General features: G+C 42.9%; 1 protein-coding gene across 4 annotated transcripts in view; it reads left to right on the top strand.

Moving 5' to 3' along the window:
* CTNNAL1 (catenin alpha like 1) overlaps window positions 1-22,701 on the top strand; it is a 57,642-nt gene that overhangs the window by 4,170 nt on the left and 30,771 nt on the right. For 3 of the 4 annotated variants that reach the window (XM_059657591.1, XM_059657588.1, XM_059657589.1), the window contains 6 exons: window positions 8,147-8,336; window positions 12,769-12,956; window positions 14,725-14,844; window positions 16,963-17,052; window positions 18,113-18,283; window positions 22,251-22,451. In XM_059657591.1, the coding sequence (XP_059513574.1) occupies window positions 8,147-8,336; window positions 12,769-12,956; window positions 14,725-14,844; window positions 16,963-17,052; window positions 18,113-18,283; window positions 22,251-22,451 (960 nt within the window). The remainder of the gene's footprint in view (window positions 1-8,146; window positions 8,337-12,768; window positions 12,957-14,724; window positions 14,845-16,962; window positions 17,053-18,112; window positions 18,284-22,250; window positions 22,452-22,701) is intronic. The other variant, XM_059657590.1, reaches the window with a different exon arrangement.

Here is a 22,701-nt window from a genome sequence, read left to right as displayed (position 1 = left end):
ACCCTGGCCAGTGCTCTCAGTGGTTAGAGCAGCCGTGGGCAAACTACGGCCCGCGGGCCGGATCCGACCCGTTTGAAATGAATAAAACTAAAAAAAAAAAAGACCGTACCCTTTTATGTAATGATGTTTACTTTGAATTTATATTAGTTCACACAGACACTCCATCCATGCTTTTGTTCCGGCCCTCTGGTCCAGTTTAAGAACCCATTGTGGCCCTCGAGTCAAAAAGTTTGCCCACCCCTGGGTTAGAGCATCAGCCCTAGCACCGAAGGGTTGCAAGGTTTCTTCCCTGTCAAGGGCATGTACCTGGGTTGCAGGTTTGCTCCTGCCCCAAGTCAGGGTGAGTGGGGGAGGCAACCAGTTGATGTGTGTCTCTCACATTGATGTTTCTCTCTCTCTCTCTCTCCTCCTGCTTCCCTCCCTTTCACTCTCTGAAAAGCAATGGAAAAAATATCCTCAGATGATGATTAACAACAGCAACAACAACAAAAATAAAAAATAATAAGTGGGGGGCAATTGGTTATCTAAATAGAAGCACATGGAACTGAATCCATAGAGAAACTCCTGTGTGTGTGTTAGAGACATGGATTAGAATTTTGGTTTTTCTTCTTCTTCTTCTTTTTTTTTTTTTTTTACTTCTATTGGCCCCAAACAGGAAACAACCCAAATGTAGGATGTTTAAATAAATTGTGCTATGTTCATACAATGAGATCCTCTACAGCAGTGAAATGAATGAACCATGGGTATAATTATCTATATGGATGGATCTCAAAAAACGTAGTGTTGACTGAAAAAAAATTAAAGGTTCAAAACCTAGCAAAACAAAACCGTATATCATTTAGGGATATAGCACTTGTGCAGCAGTTATAATAAGGGAAGGATGAGCACCAGATTGGGACAGTGTTCTTTTCCGGGGGAGGGAGTGATGTAGAAAGGGAGGGGCCCATGGGCACTTGGGTTGTCCGAGGTCCTGACTGTTCTCTTCAGCTCACCGTGGTTGCATATGTCTTCCTTTCATTTCTTTAAACTGTACGTGTGTATGTGATACGCACTCATTTGTTACATATTTCCTAACTCAGACCATTTTTTAAAAAGCTCTGGGCTAAGTCCCAAACATATTTCCTGCAGAACAACTCCCCACCTCCTTTAATAATCACTTTATTCTTCCTGTCAAAACTCCCACTCCCAGTCTTAAACTGTTTTTATGCAAGGAAGGGCAGGGGGGACCTGCCACGCAGCTCCACCCTGGTGTGGAATGTTAGCCTACCACCCACTAGACTTTTCCTGTCGGTGACAGATTTACTTCCCTCTCCATTGTGCAGACCCCTCACAGTTTTGAGGAGCTCGCCCTGTCTTCCCATTTCTCTCTGCAGTGTCCTGGAAGCTTTTCAGGATCCTTGTCTCACTAAGGTGGAGATAAACGGGGTACATAAGGGGCCCTCTTTGCTGATTTGTGTATGTGAGTATATGTGTTTTTTTTTAAAAAAATATATTTCATTGATTTTTTACAGAGAGGAAGGATAGAGGGTTAGAAACATCAATGAGAGAGAAAGATCGATCAGCTGCCTCCTGCACACCCCCTACTGGGGCTGTGCCCGCAACCAAGGTACATGCCCTTGACTGGAATCGAACCTGGGACCCTTCAGTCTGCTCTATCCACTGAGCCAAACCGGTTAGGGCTATGTGGGTTTTTAATTGCAAAGATAAAACGCACAAAATCCAAACACTACAGTGGTGGATAAAGTAAGCATAATTGCTCCTTTTTCTTACTCTTAAAGCATCTCCCATGGTTTGATGTACTTTCTTCCATATTGGTTTCTGTAGTCGATTAGCTGATGTTTATGTCTAGTGATTTTAAGCATTTACTGATTGAGTGTCAAGGGAAGACTGTCCAGCCTGAAGAAAGGTCTCATAGGAGTTTATTTGAGTCAAAGTGACGACAACTGCCAGGAAGCCAAACCTCAACAGATTGAGGAAATGCTCTGGAGGATGGCAGTTTTGCAGCTTATTTTATATATAAAGAATCAAAGGAGACACAAGCGGGTGTGGGGGTTACATAAAACCCACGGGTTGTAGGTTAGGGAGGTGGGAGAAAGCAAAGTAGGGAATCTGAGATTAGATAAAAAAGCAAAACAGAGACACGTACTTCTTTTACTGCGGTGGGTACAGGACAGTTAACACAGCACAGAAGGTTATGTGGGCAACAAGATAACAATGTGGTCTGTGCTTGGGCCTGTGCTTGTGCCTTCGGGCGTCCGGAAAAGATTTTCTCACATTCCAGAGGTCTGTTATCTTAGATGCGCAAAGACAAGAGACAGTTTCTTCAGTTTCTTCAGTCTCTTGTCTTTGCGCATCTAAGATAACAGACCTTAGGAATGCTACACGTGACTACCCACCGTGACCGCTATGAGTGAGGAATTTTTACGTTCAGACCACCCTGCGTGCTTACTTTTGGTCACTGGGTGTGTAAGGCCGGCCATGCAGCCTTCCCCTGAGCTTGTCAGGTTTAGTATGAGGCCCAGGAGTTAAACCCAGAGACAAACTTCTCTGTCCTGGGCTGGCTTTTTTATTCTTCAGGTCTCAGGGAATTAAGTCTTTGTTCTTTTATATGGGCTACGGCCATTTTATTTTTTCTTCCTGGTCTTTGCTTTCTTGCCTCCCCACAAAATCAGTAAGTAAACTAAGAAAATCGATTTCAATCAAGAGATGACTGTTAGTTACTCTAGGAAAGAAAAATAACATCACAAGCCTGAGGGAAAAACAGAGATTCTAGAAGTGTGGACAGTGTCATACCGAACCATTATGAGGTGTTGCACTGCTTTTACATTTACTAGTGTATCCCCCACAGTGCCCTGGTAGGATGGGTGCTCATCCTATTCCTGTTTTCACAGGTGAGAACACTGAGTCATAGAAAGGTTAGATGGCTTGCCACATGGCCGAGCCAGAATTCAAACCCAGGCAAGGGGACACCAGAGATCGGGCTCTTGTGCAAGTTTATGCTTCGTTAGAGATTGGTACTTCTTGACACTGTTGGTTAGAAGGTATCGAGTAAGCCCTAGTTCTTACTCTTTTATTCCACTGCAGAGTTCTTCATTGTATCAGATTCTCTTTCTCCCCCAGGGAGGCCTTCTCTGCCCTTCCCCCCCACCCCCAGCTCAACCAGGCGTTCTCTAGGTTAGTGTCAGGGCAGCTCCAGGTTGTGACGCCCAGTATAAGATGCCTCCTATTTTGCAGAACAATAGCTAAAATATTTTTTGGCACATTATATAATTTACAAGGCACCGTCATCAGCTGTCTTTCCCTTGATCCTTAAGACAATCCTGGAGGAGAGAGGAAGTGTAGTGATTACGAGTGGAGGCAACTTATTGTGACCTTGGGCAAATACTTATCCTCTTCAAATTTTAGGTTCTTTATCTGCAAAATGCCGGTGGTAAGAATATCTACCTCATAGAGATATAACCATTCAATGAATCAACACATGTAAAGCACATAAAATAGTGCCTGCTACTGTTGTGCTTAATGTTACAGGTTACCTATTTTTTATTTTTTTGCACTATGAGGAACTTGAAGTTTGATCTGGATTTTGTAAAACTGTGTTTAAATGTGTATATAAACAAGACTGAAAGAATTATGCCAAAATGCTCACGGGATAGTGGAATTATGGGGGATTTTTGTTTATTTTTATTTATTTAGGCTTTTCTAATTTCCCCCCTTTTTGTTTTTTAAACAACATGAATAATAATTTTTGACCCTGCCTTTTTAAAAGTTTGGTCATGATTCTAGGGTAGACTAATAAGTAGACCTCTTAGTAAGGAATTTTATAAATTGACTTGGCTCCTCTAACTGTCAATTTTAAGGGCATACCTCTATTTGGACTAACATTTTCTAGACTGCTTGGAGTAAGAGGAAGTCAGCCAGCCACACCTAATTATGCACCCGGGAGGATGCTTGTAGTGAAAGCAAAGTGTGTGTTTCAGAACTGAACAATAGTTGATATTTTAGCCTAATTGCAGGATCTTTTCTTTATGATTGAAAGTTTAAAGCTTTATGTAAATGAAGGGTTTGACAAACTGAGTCTGTTCCCAGGTGGTTGTTTGGAATAATCAATGGTGATCAAGCCCTGGGTTCTCCAGGTGGCCTGAAGAGTTCCCCAGTCTATCCGATTTGGAGGAAAACTAAGCTGATGCTAAAGGATTCATATTGGTCTCCCTGCTTCCCAGCAGCATGGCCCACAGTCACCCACAAAATTCACCCACAGCAACTCCTCTTTGACATGGTAACCTAATGGCTTTAGGTAATATTTTATTTTGAAGACAGTGTTCTGCCACCCTCAAAAAAAAAAAAAAATCAGGAAGGACAGTACTGGGTGGGCTTTGGTGTCAGACAAACTTGGCCATTCTAAACTAGGCCACTTTTTAGCTGTGTGAGCCAATACTTCCCTTCACTCAGCCTCAGTTTTCTTATCTTTAATAATACCTGAGAATTAAATAAGAGCTAATTAGAATATACCTTGAGTGCTTGTCATAAACTTGGTCCTTTGTTAAACACAACATGTGGATCTTTTCATTTAATCCTCTTATCAGCATCATAAGGCAGATAAGGCAGCACGGCTAACTGGTTAAGAGGCTAGGCTCTGGAGTCAGAATGTCTGGGGTCAGAATGTCTCCTTGATGTCCAATTTCTTTACTCTTCATGATGTCCAATTTCTTCGTTTGTAAATACCTGCTTCATTGGGATTTTTTTGAAGCATTATGGGGTAGTATTACCCTGATATCAACACCAGATAAGGACACTACAAAGAAAGAAAACTATAGGCCAATATCCCTGAAGAATTGAGGCAAAAAAAATTATCAACAGAATACTAACCAACCAAATTCAATAGCACATTAAAAGGAGCACACACCTGATTAAGTGGGATTCCTCTCTGCAATGCAAGGATGGTTTAACAAATGCAAATCAATAAATGTAATACACCACATTAACAGAATGAAATGAAAAAAAATCATATGATCATCTCAATATATGCATAGAAAGCATTTGGCACAAGTTAACATTTTTTCATGATGAAAATGCTCAACAAATTGGGTATAACAGGACCATATCTCAATATAATAAGCCCATAGCTAACATCATCTTTAATAGTGAAAAGTTGAAAGATTTTCCTCTAAGATCAGGAACAAGACAAAGATGCCCATTCTCACTCACCTATTCAGAATAGTATTGGCAGTCTTAGCTAGAACAATCAGGCAATAAAAATGAATAAAAGGCCCTACCTGGTTTGGCTCAGTGGATAGAGCGTCAGGCCACAGATTGAAGGGTCCGGGGCTTGATTCTAGTCAAGGGAGTGGACCTTGGTTGCAGGCTAGATCCCTGGCCCTGGTTGGGGCATGTGCAATCAATCTTTGTAATGTGTCTCTCTCACATTGATGTTTCTGTCTGTCCCCCTCCCTTCCAGTCTCTCTAAAAATCAATGGGGAAATATCCTCAGGTGAGGATTAACAACAAGAAAAAGAATACAAGGCATTCTAATAGGAAAGGAAGAAGTAAAATTGTCTCTATTTGCAGATGACATGAGCTTATATATAGAAAATCCTAAAGGCTCCACCAAAATACTGTTAGAACTAATAAACAAATTCAACAAAATTGCAGGATTAAAAAAAATCAACATACAATCAACTATTAATAAAAATAAAATTTTGAAAATAGAAAATAAAGGTAGCCTGTCATCCCTTGCTTGAAGATTCTTCTTGGTTTCTATAGTAATAGAAACTAGATTTTTGATAGTGAGCATGCAATAGAGTATACAGATATCAAATTATAATGTTGTATACCTGAAGTTTATATAATGTGATTAACCAATGTTACCTCAATAAATTTAATTTTTTAGAAATCAGTTGTTTTTATTTATCTTTTCCTTTTATTTTTATTTAAAAATATTCATTGTTGAAAGAAACCAGTTGTTTTTATATGCTAACAATAAAATCTCTGAAAAATAAAGAAAACCATTCTATTTACAATAGCATCAAAGACAATAAAATAGTTAAGAGTGGACTTAACCAAAGAGGTGAAAGATCTGTACACTGAAAACTCTAAAACTTTGATGTCTTCACAGCAGGGCAACTGGCTCCCCTAAAATGAATAATCTCAGAGTGGGAGTGAGACGGGAGCTGGAATATCATTTTGACCTGTCCTCAAAAGTAGCATGTTGTCGCTTCTGCTTTAATCTAAGTGCTTAGGGAGAGAGGAATGAGGCTCCAGATCTTGAAAGGCGAAATAGCAAAGACTCTGTGGACACACATCAAAACCACTGGAGAGTCTGTCACTTTCCTGCTTCTGTCGCACTTACAAGAAAACACAAACTCTACTCCAACTCGTAGTCTTCATGGCTGGTCTGTGCCTACCAGTTGGATATCAGTCTTACACTTGCCCTCTGGCCCACCCTTCTTTAACCACTTCTGGTCTTACCTCATCCCTTAGGTGACCCCCCTCTTTTTAAAAACAATGATTTCTTTTCCCTAGAATACTTTTTCCCTGATGTTGGCCAGCCTGGCTACTTGATGTCATTTACATTTCAGCTTAAATATCATTTTCTCATGAAGGAAGATAAATTACTTTCAGGTACACATACTTTCTATCCCATTTTCCTACTTTAATATATGCATAGCATTTATATTTAAATTCTTCTGTTTACCTAGTTGTGTGATTATTGTGTTGTGTCCCCTGACATTAGAATGTAAGCTCCATTAAAGCATGGGCCTTTCTTGTTCATTGCTGTTTCATCATTACTTGGAATTTTATTTGGCGTATGATAGGTGTACAACAAATATAGTTTATATAATTCAATTATTGTTAATTCTACTAGACGGTTAACTAGATGGAGGCCGGATTGTAATGGTCTTGTTTACTGATGCATCCTCAGGGCCCGGCATCTAGGAAGTGTTTAAAATTTGAAAAACAATATTATAGATGAGGACATGTAAAGAGATTAAATAGATTTCCCTATGTCATGTAGCTAATCAGGACAGAGCCAAAGCCCACACCCAGGCCTTCCTGATTCTAAACTATTAATACCATAACATAGAACGTGCTTGGCACATAATTATTGCCCAGGCAGTGATTCCCTTCCTGTTCCCTTAATTCTCTATCTGGTCTTTGCTACTACATTTATACAAAACACTTCAAAGTCATGTTCCATGGCCATCTACTATTTAGGATCTATATTCTATGTAACATTCTTTAAATATTTTTATATGTCAGCAAAGTTCACGTGCTAATTTTATAAAACATTCTGAAGATTTATCTTTGCTTCAACCGGCTTAACTTGTTACCTTTTGTATTTTATTTCAGGGTCTGGAACCAAGTGTTCAGACTCTTGGTTATTTCATTTACGAGCTACAACAAAACTCAGGGAAGCATAAAACATAGATTATAAGGGGCATTCTCAGTATCTATTGAATTCAGTAAACATGTATGACACCATTTTGTACAAGCTATGAACTTGTGCTAGGCAGTAGAGTGGAATGCAAGGTGAAGATGCTGTCTCTAGCCCTGGCTGGGTGGCTCAGTTGGTTAGAGTGTCGTCCTGATACAATCAAGGTTGTAGGTTTGATCCCTGGTCAAGGCACTTACAAGTTTCAGCCAATGAATGCATGAATGGGTGGAGCAACAAATAGTTCTTTCTCTCTCTCTTTTTCCCTCTCTCTCTCCTTCCTCTCCCTTTTCTCTCTCTTGAAAATCAGTAAATAATAATAAAAATGCTTTCTACTCATAGTAGCTCAAGTCATAGCAAAAGAAACTAGACCTGAAGTGCTTTGATTTTCTGTGGATTCTCTGAATGTAATGATCTAGCCTTCCCTATTTTTCTCCTGTCTCGAAGATCTGTTGAAACACCTGGAGGGCTTCTGGAACTGCATGCCCCAACTACCTGCCCTCTCATAAACTTGGAATTGTTATCAATGGGAGCATTGTCCTGAGGAGAGATGCAGGATGCTTCCTGGTTGCCTCTGGGTTGAAGCATTAAACTATGAATTTGGTCTGTTAGGTTATCCAGGATGCCAGGATTAATGTACTTGGCCTTTGTGATATAGCTTCAAAAAAAGTTATTGCAATAAAACTTAAACAAGTTGCTTTTGTCTTTTATCCTTAGATTACCACACTTATTAATCACAAAGATAATACCAAAAAGTCTGATAAAACTCTGCAAGCAATTCAGCGTGTAGGACAAGCCGTCAACTTGGCAGTTGGAAGATTTGTTAAAGTAGGGGAGGCTATAGCCAATGAAAACTGGGATTTGAAAGAAGAAATAACCATTGCCTGTATTGAAGCTAAACAAGCAGGTATGTGGATGTTGATATCGAAGTGTGTTGATACCGATTGTATTGCTTTGGATACGATGACAAATTATCGTCTCATTTTGAGTAAAGATGTGCACTGTGATTTAGCCCAATGATTACAGGTGCCTGGGACATTAAAGGACAGGATTGGCTTCTAGGTCTACTGAACTTCTCTTGGCTCAAGTCCCAAGTCTGAAAGTATCATTTATCCATTTATGCTTTTAATAAATATGTTTTATTGTTATTTTTTATTTTTTAGAGAGAGAGGTAGAGGGAGAGAAACATTGATATGAGAGTGAACTATTGCCCAGCTGCCTCCTGCATGCCCCCCACTGGGGATGGAGCCCACAACCCACGTATGTGCCCTGGCCTGGAATTGAATCAGCAACCTTTTGGTGCATGGGACAAGGGCCAACCAAGAGCCACACCAGCCAGAGCTCTGTGAGTAAGTGTCTACTGAATGCTGGCTATATGCCAGGCGCTTTTCTAGGCCCTATGTATCTAGCCATGGGCAGATTAGTCAAAAGTCTGCCTTCATGGAAATCAGATTCTGGTACAGTAAGGGAGACATACCTCTGTCCAGACCATAAACAAATGAGTCAATAGGTAATAATGTCGGTTAGTGATAGTTATCATGAAGAAAGTGACAAAGCACAGGAAGGGTTAGGAAACCTATGGAATTGTATGTTAGAGACGGTAGATGCCATTGACATTTTGGGCTGGATAATTGTTTGTTGGTAATCCTTTGTTGGGGGTAGTAACCCTCCATTGTCGACTGTTTAGCAGAATCCCTAGCTTCTACCTATCAGCTGCCCGTAGGTCCTCTCTGTCCCCATTGTGACAACCCAAAATGTCTCCAGACACCCCCAATTGTCCCCAGTTGAGAACTACTGAGTTGGGGGGTCAGGAAATCCCTCTAAGGAAGTAACATTGGAGCAGAGACTGCCCAGCTATGTGGATACCTGGGAAAAAGAGGATAAAACCAGGTCTGGCCTTCTAGGCAAAGGTAGGAACCTTGGGTTGTGTTGTAAGTGTAATAGGGGAGCCAGTAGGTTTTGTGTAGGGTGGTGATCTGATGTCATTTATATTTTAAAAGGATGACTGCTGGCTCCTGTTTGGAGAATGGGTTTTAGGAGGTAAGAGGGTGAAATCACAGAGACCAGTTGAGCGGCTGTTGCAGCGGTTCCGGTGATAGATGGTGGTGACTTAGACCCGGTGATAGCCTTTGGGGTGGCGAGAAGAGGTTGCATTTGGTTATATCGTCAAGGTGACGCTGACAGGATTTTCTGACAGTTTAGTTGTGGGATGTGACGGGAAGAGTGTAGGTGTGCAGTGTGAACAGCTGGGTAAATGATGGTGCTGTTTACTTCCACGGGCAACCCTGAGCAGGGAGCAGGTGATTTGGAGAGTCACCATGGGGGAGAGGGGGTGGGAGAGATAAGGCCAACTAAACACAGAGAGGCCAACCAGATCAGCCATGATTCTGTATGTTACATGGCTGACTGTGGGTATTATTCCGCAAATGATCATTTGAGGAATTTTGAGCCAGATGAAAGACACGTCGTTTTGTGTTAGGAATCTTCCTGGTAGTATGGAGGGAATGAACAAATGAGGGCTTACAGAGAGAGAGTGGAGACTACAGGCAGGGAAGGTTTTATAATAAACCAGGCTAAAGAAAGGCAGGGTCCTGGTGATGTACAGAGCAGGAAGAACGCACAAAACACCCCCCAGCGTGGTGAATAGCCAGAAGTCGGTCGTGGATTAAAGGAAAGGGGGGTTCTGGGTGACTCTTGGATTTCTCGCCATTCATGGAGAATAGATGCAACACTAGCTAGTTACACATAAGTTAAAGATGACAGCCATGAAGCTATAAGAAAGCTTTGTGGCTGTTTCAGGGAACTGGTTTCTGAACAGTCTACACTTGGAACGACTTTATAATGTTAAGGGAGCACCGAACCTTGGTGGTGGAGCAGACCAAATGCTACCAACGCACGTACTTTAAGTTCAGTGCCAGGGGTTTAGTCAGAGAGGTTGAATGGTGCCATATGTGCAGGCTCATGTGTAATATTTTCGGTGATTGAGAGCCACAGGAAAAAGTAACGTTTTCCAGAGGGTCCAGAGGGAGCGTTTTCGTCTTTCAGCTCTTGCTTTTAGAAGGCAAACTTACACTTTTCCTCCTGCCCCTTTCTGTGTGTATGAGGTTTAATTCTAAATGTTTTTCTCTGTATATTTTGCGACGTAAAACTTTGTAATAGTTCCCTATGGCTGTGTAACTAATGAACCCAAACTTAGCAACTTAAACTGCAAACGTTGGTTACCTCACACCGTTTCTGAGGGCCAGGCATCAGGGAGCGGCTTACTGGCTGGCTCGGGGTCTGTGTCCCAGGAGGCTGCCGTGGCGGGACGGGCTGAGCCTGCAGTTATCTGAGGGCGGACGCTGCAGGACCTGCTTTCGAACTCCTTCTCAAGGCCGTTGGCAGGCGTCACGTCTTTGTTGACCATGGACCAGAGGCCTCAGTTTCATCTCATGAATGCCTCTCTGTAGTAACAACTGCCTACGGCATGGTAGCTGCCTTCCCTCCGAGAGAGAGAGAGAGAGAGAGAGAGGCCCCAAAAGGGCTAGAGAGAGAGGTGGGGTGGGGGTGGGGGGTGAGGGACACCAGAACGGCTACGTCGATGCCTCATAACCCCACTTGGAAATGACATACCATCATCCTGCCATACCACACCGCGTATGATGTGGCGGGACAGGCGCAAGGATGTAGATCCCAGGAGGTGGGAGTCGCTGGGGGCTTGGCGATCACAGGCTTCACCTATTAGTAGAGCTTCAGTGGTTGCCATGGCATTTCAGCATTCATATGAAGTGGCTTATCATTTGGGCTTTCCTGTGTCATTTCAAATTCCTGTTGTCTGACACTAAATTTATCATCTCCCTTCCCACGCCCTTCTGATTTTAAGTAATTTAGGTTCACAACCTTGAAGCTATTTTTATTTTTCACTTTCCTTTCCTTCATATCAACTGTTCAGGTACTAATTTTATATTTTATTTTCTCAGTATCTCCCAAATAATCTTTTTTAAAAAAAATCCTCACCTGAGGATTTGATTATTGATTTTAGAGAGAAGAAGTGGGTGGGGAAGAGAGAGAGAGAGAGAGAGAGAGAGAGAGAGAGAGAGAGAGAGAGAGAGAAAAAGAAACATTGATCAGTTGCCTCCTGTACATGCCCCGACCCGGGGTCAAACCAAAAATCTAGGTATGTCCCCTGACCTGGAATCAAACCCGCAACCCTTTTGGTATGAGGGCCAACACTCCAACCAACTGAGCCACCTGGCCAGGGCCAAATCATCCTTCTTTTTATATTCCTATGGCTTCCATCCCAGTAACATCCTTACTGCTTCACACCCACAGTTGAAAAAGCAGCTAGTTTAGTAGCCTGACTTTAAGTCCTTCCTTTCAGGTGTATTTTATATGTTTCCACGAGGCCTAACTTGACTTTCATTATGTCACACTTTTATTCAGGATCCTGAGCACATGGGCTGGTACATTGTGGGTGTATGTAATGTTATTGACAGAGTGGATTTGTGAGAAAATCAATCTATTATGCACTCAGGTTTATTTAGGATTTAAAAGATTACCTAGAACATTACAAGATAATTAAGTTGTTTGTTTGTTTTTTAATACTCACCCAAGGATATGTTTTTATTGATTTTTAGACAGAGAGGAAGGGAGAAAGAAAGAGAAACATTGATTGGTTGCCTCCCGTATGTGTCCCAGCCAGGGATGGAACCCACAACCTTTTGGTGTATGAGATGACACTCCAACCAACTGAACCACCTGGCCAGGGCAAAAGTTAATTTTTCTAATCTTGTTAAAATAAGGTTTAGAAACAATTACACACTGCTTTCATTTTTGAGTAGAACACATATTTGTATTGTTTTATAGATTGATCATTGCTATTAAAGGTCAAAAGTTTTTTTAAAAAAGAAAAAAAATATATAAAGTTTTTGATAGCAACAGTGAAGAACTTTTTCCAGAGGGTGGGGAGTTCACGTGGTAGAATGGCTCATGCTGGGAATCATAGGCAATATCAGTCAAACAGAAGCCTGAGGGAGGGTCGGCCGGGGGCTGAGTTCTCAGGAGGGATGCTCTCTTTTAGTTTAGTTTTCCATCCAGAGCTCAGGCTGGCCAGCAGATCATCTCACTTATTGTTTCCTTTTGCCTATGGATGATTCTTCTAGGCCCGCTTTTCACTGAGGGTGCCTCTCCCTGGGGCCCAAAGCCTTGTCCTCTCTCCCTGGGTGTCCGTAAAAACTCAAGTGCCTTCAGGTTATGGAGATGGGCAGTGTGATACCTTCAAGAGACGAGAAAAATCTGGATTTTAATTTAAAGTGTGTCTAATTCCCAATTTGACATTTCTTCCTTGCCTTTCTTGTTAGGAGAAACGATTGCAGCACTTACAGATGTAAGCACCCCGAATCACCCCGAATCTGGGGGCCAGATCACCATTTTTACAGACAAAACAGGAGTTATAAAGGCTGCGAGATTACTCCTTTCTTCAGTGACAAAAGTGTTGCTGCTGGCAGACCGAGTGGTCATTAAGCAGATAATAACATCGAGAAATAAGGTACTTGCCTTTCGGTTGTTTCTATACTGGGTCTTTCAGGGTTGTTCACCAAGTTTGTTGTTGTTTTTAGGTTAATTGCAGGTAATTTAGCAATGCTTGTCCACTGAACACCATGACAATGTATATAGTAGAAACCTAGGTGATAAAAATACTGAATTTCTCAATGCCCTTTTTTCCAAATCAGAGAGTAACAATTTAGAAGTGCAAGAAAACACTCCATCACCAGAAACCACAATTATCCACACTATAGAATTTTCCTATGCAAAGTTCCTAAATATTACTGAAAAATTGCAACCCTTTGAGAATAGATTTAAACTCTTCCAGTGTCTCAGATAACAGTGCTCCTCAGTCATTCAGGAAGCCGGGGGGAGGGGGGGGCAGGGGGGGGGGCACAATCACTTGTTTCCCTGGATCATGCACTAGGCAAGGAAAGCACTCAGCCAGGGATGGGATGAGCCCAATCGTGTTTAAGGGCCAAAGCCACCTGACCAGTGTGGAGTGATTCAGAAGGGTAACTTTAAAGAGAGAAAGAAATTGGAGAGGTGACTGGATCGGGCAGTGCTAGAGGAATGAAAACCACCTTCCCATCTCTGAAAGACAGACACTCTGCTCGGTGGCGGCAACCTGCCTTATCTGTGGAGTCGCCGGGACTTCCTGAGCTGCCCGGGCAGATTAACTGGCCGAGTATCCATCACATCCTCATTAGAGAGAAGGAAACACAGGATATCTGTGTTTTCGTTACCAGCTTGGTGGGACTAAAACTAACCCAGCAGTGTTGTTTTAGAGAGAAGTATTCGGAACACTCTTTCACATCTATTTACTTTCTTTCTTATTTTTATTATTTTTAATTTTTTAAAAATTATTTTTTTTATCCTCACCCGAGGATATTTTTTTTCATTAATTTTTAGAGAGTAGAGGGAGGGAGAAGGGGGAAAGACACACACACACGCACACACACGCACACACACAGACACGCACACGCACACAAGTACATCAACTGGTTGCCTCCAGAATTCACCCCGTCAGGGACTGGGGCCGGGGATCAAACCTGCAACTGAGGCACGCGCCCCTGACCTGGAATCCAGCCCACGACCCTTTGGTCCGTGGCCTGACACTCTAACCACTGAGCCAAAGCAGCCGGGCTGTTTACTTTATTTCTAAGAATATGCATGACATTTTCTGTTGCCTCTCCTACAGGTTCATGCTCTCTACTCACCCCTGGCTACCCAAAGCTTCTTGGCAGTGAATTCATCTAACACAGCCAGTTCCTGACCGATCCACCCTGTTTCCTGCTCCTGAAGTCCCCACGCCTCCCTCTCCACTCCTCACTCTGCAGATTCCTTCCTTCCCCGTCCTGAGAAAAAGGGCGTTCCCACGCCTGGTTGACTACACCTTAAAACATGTACCGTCTCTTATCTCACCCCTCCGGGTCCTCCGAAGATTGGATTACCATAGTCCTACCCATGCTCACCTTCTCCAGAATTCGCTACATACACGATTTCTTCGCTTGCATATTTTCTTGAATATTCTCTTGCATATTAGTCATTTCCTTTTTGCTTTTTCCTTTTGATTTTCAAGTGAGCCCAAGTCTCCCCATCCTAAAAACAACTTGTCCCCTTGATAATTCTCACCTTTGGATCTGCCTCTGCTTCTCTGAGCCCCGCGGTCCCCGCAAATGAAAATTTCTCTTTCCCTCTCTCTCCTCAGTCCTGACCTCTTAGTCTCTTTCATGTCTACACCTGAGAATAAAATATTCTCTGGTTTGCAGGTTCTTGCAACTATGGAAAGGCTGGAGAAAGTGAATAGCTTTCAAGAGTTTGTCCAGATATTCAGTCAATTTGGAAATGAAATGGTGGAGTTTGCACATCTAACTGGAGATAGACAAAATGTACGTATTTACCGCAGGTTAAAGTTTCCAAGTACACGCATACTTTTCTGGTGCCCAAGTCACAGTTATTTGTTCCGTCTCACACCCTGGGGAAGGTCAGACTCGCCTTCAAGGCCCAACTCAAGTGCTTCCTCTTTTGTGAAACATTCCATTTCACGTTTCGATCAGGGCTCGTTATTTATTTGCATTGGCTATGTGTTAGGTACTTAATATCCATGATCTCATTTAATTCTCAAAACATCCCTGTGAAGTAGGTATTGTTATTGTGAACGTGAGGAAACTGAATCTGAGAAAATAATAAGCTTTCCCACAGTCACTCTTCTAGCAGATTGGGCTCAGTTATGTCTGATTCTAAAACCTGTAGTTTTCAAACGAAACCGTAATAGAAGTTCTTTATAGGCCTGTGCCCCAGTTCAGACTGCACGCTCTGAAGTTTAGGAAGGTGGGAGACGGTATTATATCCAGGACTGACGTTTCCTTGTGAGGGTATTTGTGCATGAGTGTACCTTGTAAACAGGTTGACTGTACAGTAATTGAGCTTTCCTTGGGGTGCTTTGGTGTAGCCCCACAGGTGGTGGTCTGGGGCGTGAACTCTCAGGCTGTAGTTGGAGTTGGGAGGTGGGAATTGGGCTGGGAAGTGCCAGACCAGATGGTGATGCTTCCCGTGGTGCTTCTTGGACCGCCTGGGATTTATGGAGGCCTCTGTTTCGTCCTGTGGACCAGCCCTCTGAGATTGAGATGCCATCTTTGCCCATCACTGGCCATCACCACACACTGTATGATAGCGTGTGTGGCTTACAAGTGTCTTGTGTGGCGCACATGCTTGATGCATTGTCAGCTAGACCCACAGGTTGTTCTGCAAGAAGTCCTGTTTGATATGTTAAAGACAAAGGGGAAATTTTAGAAGTGACCTCAACTTTTATTTTTGATATTCGTAATGGAGGATATTCAGAGGTAGGGATCTGATCTTATGACGTAAATTAACGTTTGGTTCAAAGAAAGCTATATTGGGATGCAAGTGAATGAGTGATATTATAGGCATAACTTTGAATCTACTATAATAATTTACTAAAACAAATAAAAGGAAAACCATTCTCAAACTTTGAGTCTGTGTTTTTTGTAAGAAAGGGTTTGTCACTCAACTCAGAAATGAAGACAGACCGACTAATGTGGCAGGTGAAAACTTTATGTACTTTAAATGTCAGTGTCCACAAGTAACAATTTATTGGAGCACAGCCATGCTAATCTGTTTAGGTATTATCTGCGACAGTGTTCACACTACAGTGACAGAATTAAGTAGTTGTGACAAAGACCACCATATGGTTCAGGAACCCTAAAAGCTTATTATCTGGCCTTTTATTGAAAATACATGCTGACCTCTGAATTAGATGGTCATAACCAAATCATTATGAGGAGTAGTCGGTTCCAGATTGGATAAGTAATATTCGATACTTCTGTGATAACACACATTCCATCAAGGGCTCTATGCAGAGAAACCAAAAGAAAAAAAAGTTCAAAATACACTTCTTGCTTCAGAGTTCATAATCTAGTTGGGGAAGATTCTATATCTACGAAACAGCCTAAGAACATTTCAGAGCAGCAGGTTGGTTACATGTAGGACAAACCAACCTCATATTATGGGAGATGAATTAGTACTTAGATGGATTAATCAGACATGGTCCCTGGAAAGAGTTGCCTTCTAAATATCTATTTCGAAGGAAATAATAGCCCACAGGTGCCCAGTAAATAAGCCACTTTTATTTAAGTAAAGCACGGGATGAGCGTTTCTGGTTAGGAGTGAGGTGTGTCCACGAGGACACGAGAACGCCAGGCGTGGCAGGCCACCAGAAAGTGAGCACGTGGCAGCCTCTCCCGGGGCTCAGCCCTGGCTCTGCCGTCCTTACTAAGGGCAGCTTCTTACTCCCCTCTGTTCTGTGCATCTCGTCAGATTGAAGAGGGGACACTTCGTAAAACTTCATTCTAGGTTTTTTCATGTTGTCACTTTTTTAACCTTGTCACTTCACTGTTGAGTATTGTCATTATTGAGTAAATGATTTTTCAAGAAATTGGATTGTCCACATGATCCCAGCATGCTCGGCGATTTCATCCTCTTTTTAGGATCTGAAAGATGAAAAGAAAAAGGCAAAAATGGCAGCAGCGAGGGCAGTTCTGGAAAAGTGCACAATGATGCTTCTCACAACTTCAAAGGTAAGAGCACTTTTTGTTTCACTGTATTGCAAATTAACTAGAGAACCTGATTAAGTGCATCTCACTTATATATTGTCCATTTTAAAAATGATCAAAATGATACATTGGAATATAGGCTCTCATAGTTGAATCTCAGTTGTTCTTTGGCAAGAATGCTAACTTTCTTCCCTGGTTCCAAACAGCAATTCATCTAGGAGTCAGCTTTGCTTGAGCAACTAAGCAGAAGGTGCTGTATTAGGTGCTGGGAATGGCGGCCTGTCCCACATGGCCACTGCCTGCGGGGTTTTGCCAGTCTCGTTGGGGAGCCAGCACACCTATCTCTAGCGCAAGCTAGGCAAGTTAGAATCTGTTAAGTAACTGGAGAATTAAGTCAGCCCTTAGTTTGTTTATTCTGGAAAGTCATATCTCTAATTCCTTATCCTACTTTAAACACAATTGTCAATCAAGAGCTTGTAATTCCAAACTGCGCTTGGCCAGCAAATTGGTACAATTCAAGAACGAACTAGTCAGCGAGATATCTCGTTAGCAGTGTGTTTAGAATTGCCTTTTCTGCTCAGAATATTTATTGGGATCAGTAAAGCCACAAAAACAGATATCTCTGGAGCCCAGATGGAAGCCTCTGTTAGTGTCTGGCCCTTGAGTAGTTTTGCATTTACATCATTTTTTAAAAAGGCAAACACACATCCACAGTCATATCTCACCTGTTCATTTTTCCTCATTGTTTTTCAGTTCTTACACACACAAGACAACATTTAAAAATATTTTTAATCATGATAGAGGTATAGATAGGGTGGGTGTTTTTTTTTTTCAAAAATTTTAAGTAATCTGATTATTGAAGTATAAAGATATAGTTTTGCACTCTGCCTTTTTCACTTAACCTTGCTATCGCTTTTTACTCATCCTGCTTCCACTTTTAGTGAGGAGAAGCAGCTGGGTGAGCCAGGGACCCGGGAGATTTTGGTAAAGAACCATTTTTATTAGCATGACATGTTCTCTGTAAGATTTTGTGTGTTAGGATTTGGATCAAATCTTAAAATAAAAAGCTTCACTTGTTTTGAAGACATGTCTCAGGCATCCCAACTGTGAATCGGCCCATAAAAACAAAGAAGGGGTATTTGACCGAATGAAAGTGGCACTGGATAAGGTCATTGAAATTGTGACTGACTGCAAGCCCAATGGAGAGACTGACGTTGCAGCCATCAGTATTTTTACTGGAATTAAAGAATTCAAGGTGAGAATAAAGAGAATATATTTCTTTTTTTCCATTGTAAAGGAGCATTGCTTTATGTAATATCTTTATTTTTGTGTCATATTTTAGAATAGATGCTTCACAAAAGCAGATATTTCTCTTTTAAAAATGCCAGCAGGTACAAACTTAATAACCAGTAACACTTGGCTTAGTGTGGAATGTACAAAGAACACTGGTCTTGGGTTATCGCAGCTACTCTGGCCGTGGGTAGCTGTATGGTTTGGCAGTAGCCTCCTGTCATCTGTTTAGGAGCGTGTCCCTAACCAAGACTTTGGAGCAGTGCTTCACCATCCATTGATGGTGGCAGACAGCAAATCATTTCTGCTGGAATGTCTGCTCTTCCCTGGGATATAGGACTTACAATTTGAGATGGTAGTAGTTGTAATAGTAGTAATAGTATTTATGATACCTAAAATTTTAAAATGAACAATAATACATTGCTAACATTTATGGAGCACTTACCGTGTGCCAGCCCTGTTTTGAGTCCTTTAAATGTATGTGTATGTATAATTCTCACAAGAACTACTGTTCTTATCCCCATAGACCAGGGATGGGAATGTCTGGCTCGTGGGCCATATCAGGCCCATGAAATCATTGGTCTGGCCCTGCCAAGGCATTAGGAGTGAGTGCCTTAAATGTGTGACCAAATATAGCGGGCTCATTGTGAAGCTGATAATTCTGTATGGCCCGCGGATGATGTTACAAACACCCAAATGACCCTTGGCAGAAAGAAGGTTCCCCACCCCGACACAGACTGCTGGGGAAACTGAGAGTCGGATTAAGTATGCCTGCCAGCTGGGAAGTGCCAGAGTTGGGATCCGAAACTAGCAAGTCTGACTCCAGAATCCCACCATTTTAGGGCAGAACTTCTCATCAGAAGTCAGAGACGGTGAAGCTGCTCTTTGGCTCAGAGCCGTGTCTGAGTCGGGGGTCCCTAGGAAGTCATCTAGCACAACCCCTTACTCAGCAGATGGGAAAACTAGGGCCTAGGAAATGAACTAATTTGCCTAAGGGTTGCCACCTCTCTGATCAGCAGTGCTGTGACAGGACAGGAATGGCATGGTTTTCATCTTACTGCACTTTCACTTTTCGAGTTGATTTTTCTATGATTTAGTTGTATTTCCACTTTGGTTCTGGGAGGAGGTGAGTGTAACTCCCACCTTCTCCACTGCCATCCTGGATCCTCCACTTTGAGTTTTAATTGTGTGAAGGTCTAAGTAGGAACATGGGGTGAAAGGTCCTTTATTTTTAGGGGCTGTGCTCTTAATAAATATTATTTAATCTCTAACATCCTTTTTAGGTGAATATTATTATACCTATATTTTTTATGTAATATTTTTTAAAAATTGATTTGAGAGAGAGAAAGGAAGAGAGAGAGAGAGGAAGAGAAACATTGATTTCTTGTTCCACTGATTTACTGTATACATTCATTGGTTGCTTCTTGTATGTGCCCTGACCAGGTGTCAAACCCGCAACTTTGGCTTATCGGGACAGTGCTCTCACTAACTGAGCTACCCGGCCAGGGCCTATTATATCCACATTGTTTTAGGAGAAAAGCTAATAAGTGGTGGAGTCCTTTTTTTTTTTTTTAAATATATTCCTTTATTGATTCCAGAGAGGAAGGGAGAAGGAGAGAGAGAGAGAGAGAAACATCAATGATGAGAGAGAATCATTGATCGGCTGCCTCCACATGTCCCCTACTGGGGATCCAGCCCGCAACCCAGGCATGTGCCCCCGTCTGGAACCGAACCCATGACCCTTCAGTCCACAGGCTGAAGCTCCATCCACTAAGCCAAGCCGGCTAGGGCTGGAGTCCTTTTTTAAAAGCAGGACTCTCTATTCCCAATGTCTGTGATCTTCCAGCTTATACCTCTGGTTTGTTTATATGCTACCAGTCCTGCCCTAAATCCCTCCCCGAGGGGAAGGGAGCTACAAGGAAGGACCATTCTCTTAGAGTTTTTGAAAGGGACCTTAGAGATTATTATTCTAATCCCCTCTTTTTATACAGGCCAAGGGGGAGCTGTCTCGTCAAAGGTCAGAGGATAATTAGGGAAACAAGTAGGGTTGGAGCCTGGCCTTTGGCCCCTTGACACTGCATTTCTGCCGGGCTCACTCGGGGCGGTGCTGTACCTGTGGCCACGGAGACTGCGCCCGCTGCTGACCCTCTCACCGCAGGCATTGGAGGCAGAGCTGCTATGAATAGACTCAGTCTCGCTACCAGTGGTTATCTTTTTGGCATCTTACCTATTTTCAGATGGAGAGTATAATCTGTAGAGGGAATATGGACAAATCTTCTGAAATCATAAAAATGAATGGCCTTCAACAAAATAACTTTACCAAGTTACTGTTTAAAAATGCATCGTAATAAAAAGAAAAGAAGGGGGTGGGGGAGGAGGGGGTTCTAATATGTGGTGACAGGAGAAGAATCGAATTTGCGAGGTGGGCACATGGTGCAATATACAGATCTTGTAGCATAGAAACCCACACCTGAAATCTATATGTTCATGCTGACCAATGTCACCTCAATAAATTTAATAAAAACAAACAAACAAACAAAAAAACCACACCTATATTCTCTCTAAGGGGAAAATAAAAAATCTTAACATAAATGCTGTGGTCAACATGGGTGATTTTTATGAAATTCTCAGATCCTCATTGTCAATTCCATACCTCACTTTTATCCATGTTCTTTCCTACCTTAAAAAAAAAAAATCCTGTCCCTGCCGATGTGGCTCTGTGGTGGAGCACTGACTCATGAACCAGGGGTCACAGGTCAATTCCTGGTCAAGGCATGTGCCTGGATTTCGGTTCAATCCCCAGTAGGAGGTATGCAGGAGGCAGTCGATCAATGATTCTCTCATCATTGATGTTTCTCTCTGCCTCTCCCTTTCTCTCTCTAAAAAATATCAATCAAAACGTTTTTAAAACAATCCTGTCCACATATGATGAAGAGATACTGGAGGAGAAGGGGCAACAGGCAGTCCCCTCTGGCTCTGGATCCTCCTAAATCTTAATATTGTAAAGGTTAACCTGAAATCGTATGAGGGAAAGGATTTTAACGTTCTAAACGTGCCTTTTCCCTCAGCACCTTCACTGTGACACAGTCTGGATCGTCAGCGCTTGCTGCCTGCTGGCCCAGTTGTTGCTGTGATATGTTCCTGAGCTACAGGTTGGGGTGGCATAGCCTATCTTAGGAAACCGACAGGGAGGAAGGCTGTCGAGGGACATTGTCACACAGTGAGGGACCTCGAAGCACCAGGTGGTGAAGTGCGCGTGGGGTGAGATGACTATTAGAGAGGTGTATGAGGGCAGGACCCCAGAGGGTTTTGTGTTTTACCGTAGAGGTTTGGGCTTGATTTTATAGGTGGTGAGGAGCCAATTAGCAGGGGGTGGCGATATCAGAAGCTTCACCCTTTCAGAGGGATCATCCAGGCCTCCTGGCCTAGGACACTGGTCAGGGAGGTGCTGTTGGGGACATCAGACAAAATGGTCGAGTTTTGCTGAATTAATTAAGGAAAAATTGAATCCTTTCCCAGTCCTTCCCATACCCGCCACCCTCCACACCCTTCCCCTGGGCTCAGTACATTTCTCTTTTTTGGGTGTAGCATTTTCTAGGACTTTGCGTCAGCGTTTTCTCAGAGGCAGATCCTTTACGTGGAGGCGGGTTCATGTTTTCTGCCGGTTGCTACATGATCATGCTCTTCCTGCCTTCGCCTTCACTAACCTCACAGGAATGTTGTATTAACAGCGATGGGAGCGAGGCCCTGCATGGCCGTCGGGGGCTCCCGGGTTAGCGGAGAACGTAGTCACCGCTGGAGGTTGCATCCCCCCTGGGCCCCCAGACCAGGCAAGAAATTGCTCGTGTCTCCCTGCGCACTGCTAGAAACCACAGCCCATTTCTGTTAAGTGAGAACATTGACGCGTGGATGGACGTTGCTTTTGTTCTCAGATGAATATCGAAGCTCTTCGGGAGAATCTGTACTTTCAGTCAAAGGAGAATCTCTCCGCGACGCTGGAAGCCGTCTTGGAGCGCACGGAGGACTTCACCGATTCCGCCTACACCAGCCACGAGCACAGGGAGCGCATCCTGGACCTGTCGGCCCACGCGAGGGCGGAGCTCCAGCAGCTGGCCTCCGTGTGGCTCCAAGCTGTAAGAACCTGCTTCCATGGAAGTACCCTTTGTCAGTAGCTCTCCCCTAAAGTTGTGAGAGATGGGGACGCTAACCACATCAGCAGGAATGTGGATGTGGTCCAGAGGGAGACGAGGGCGTCTCATTCCTCGTCCCCCTCCTGCTTGGCCAAAGTACCCTTACCATCCACGCGGCACTCACAGGCTTGACATCCCGGCCTGTTTCCCATCCTGGCCAGTCTGGACTCTGTGCCATCCTCACCATCACAGT

The sequence above is a fragment of the Myotis daubentonii genome, chromosome 11, assembly GCF_963259705.1.
Source record: "Myotis daubentonii chromosome 11, mMyoDau2.1, whole genome shotgun sequence".
Taxonomy (NCBI): Eukaryota; Metazoa; Chordata; class Mammalia; order Chiroptera; family Vespertilionidae; genus Myotis; species Myotis daubentonii.
Note: the sequence above shows the minus strand (reverse complement) of the source record. Positions and strands in the feature narration are given on the sequence as shown.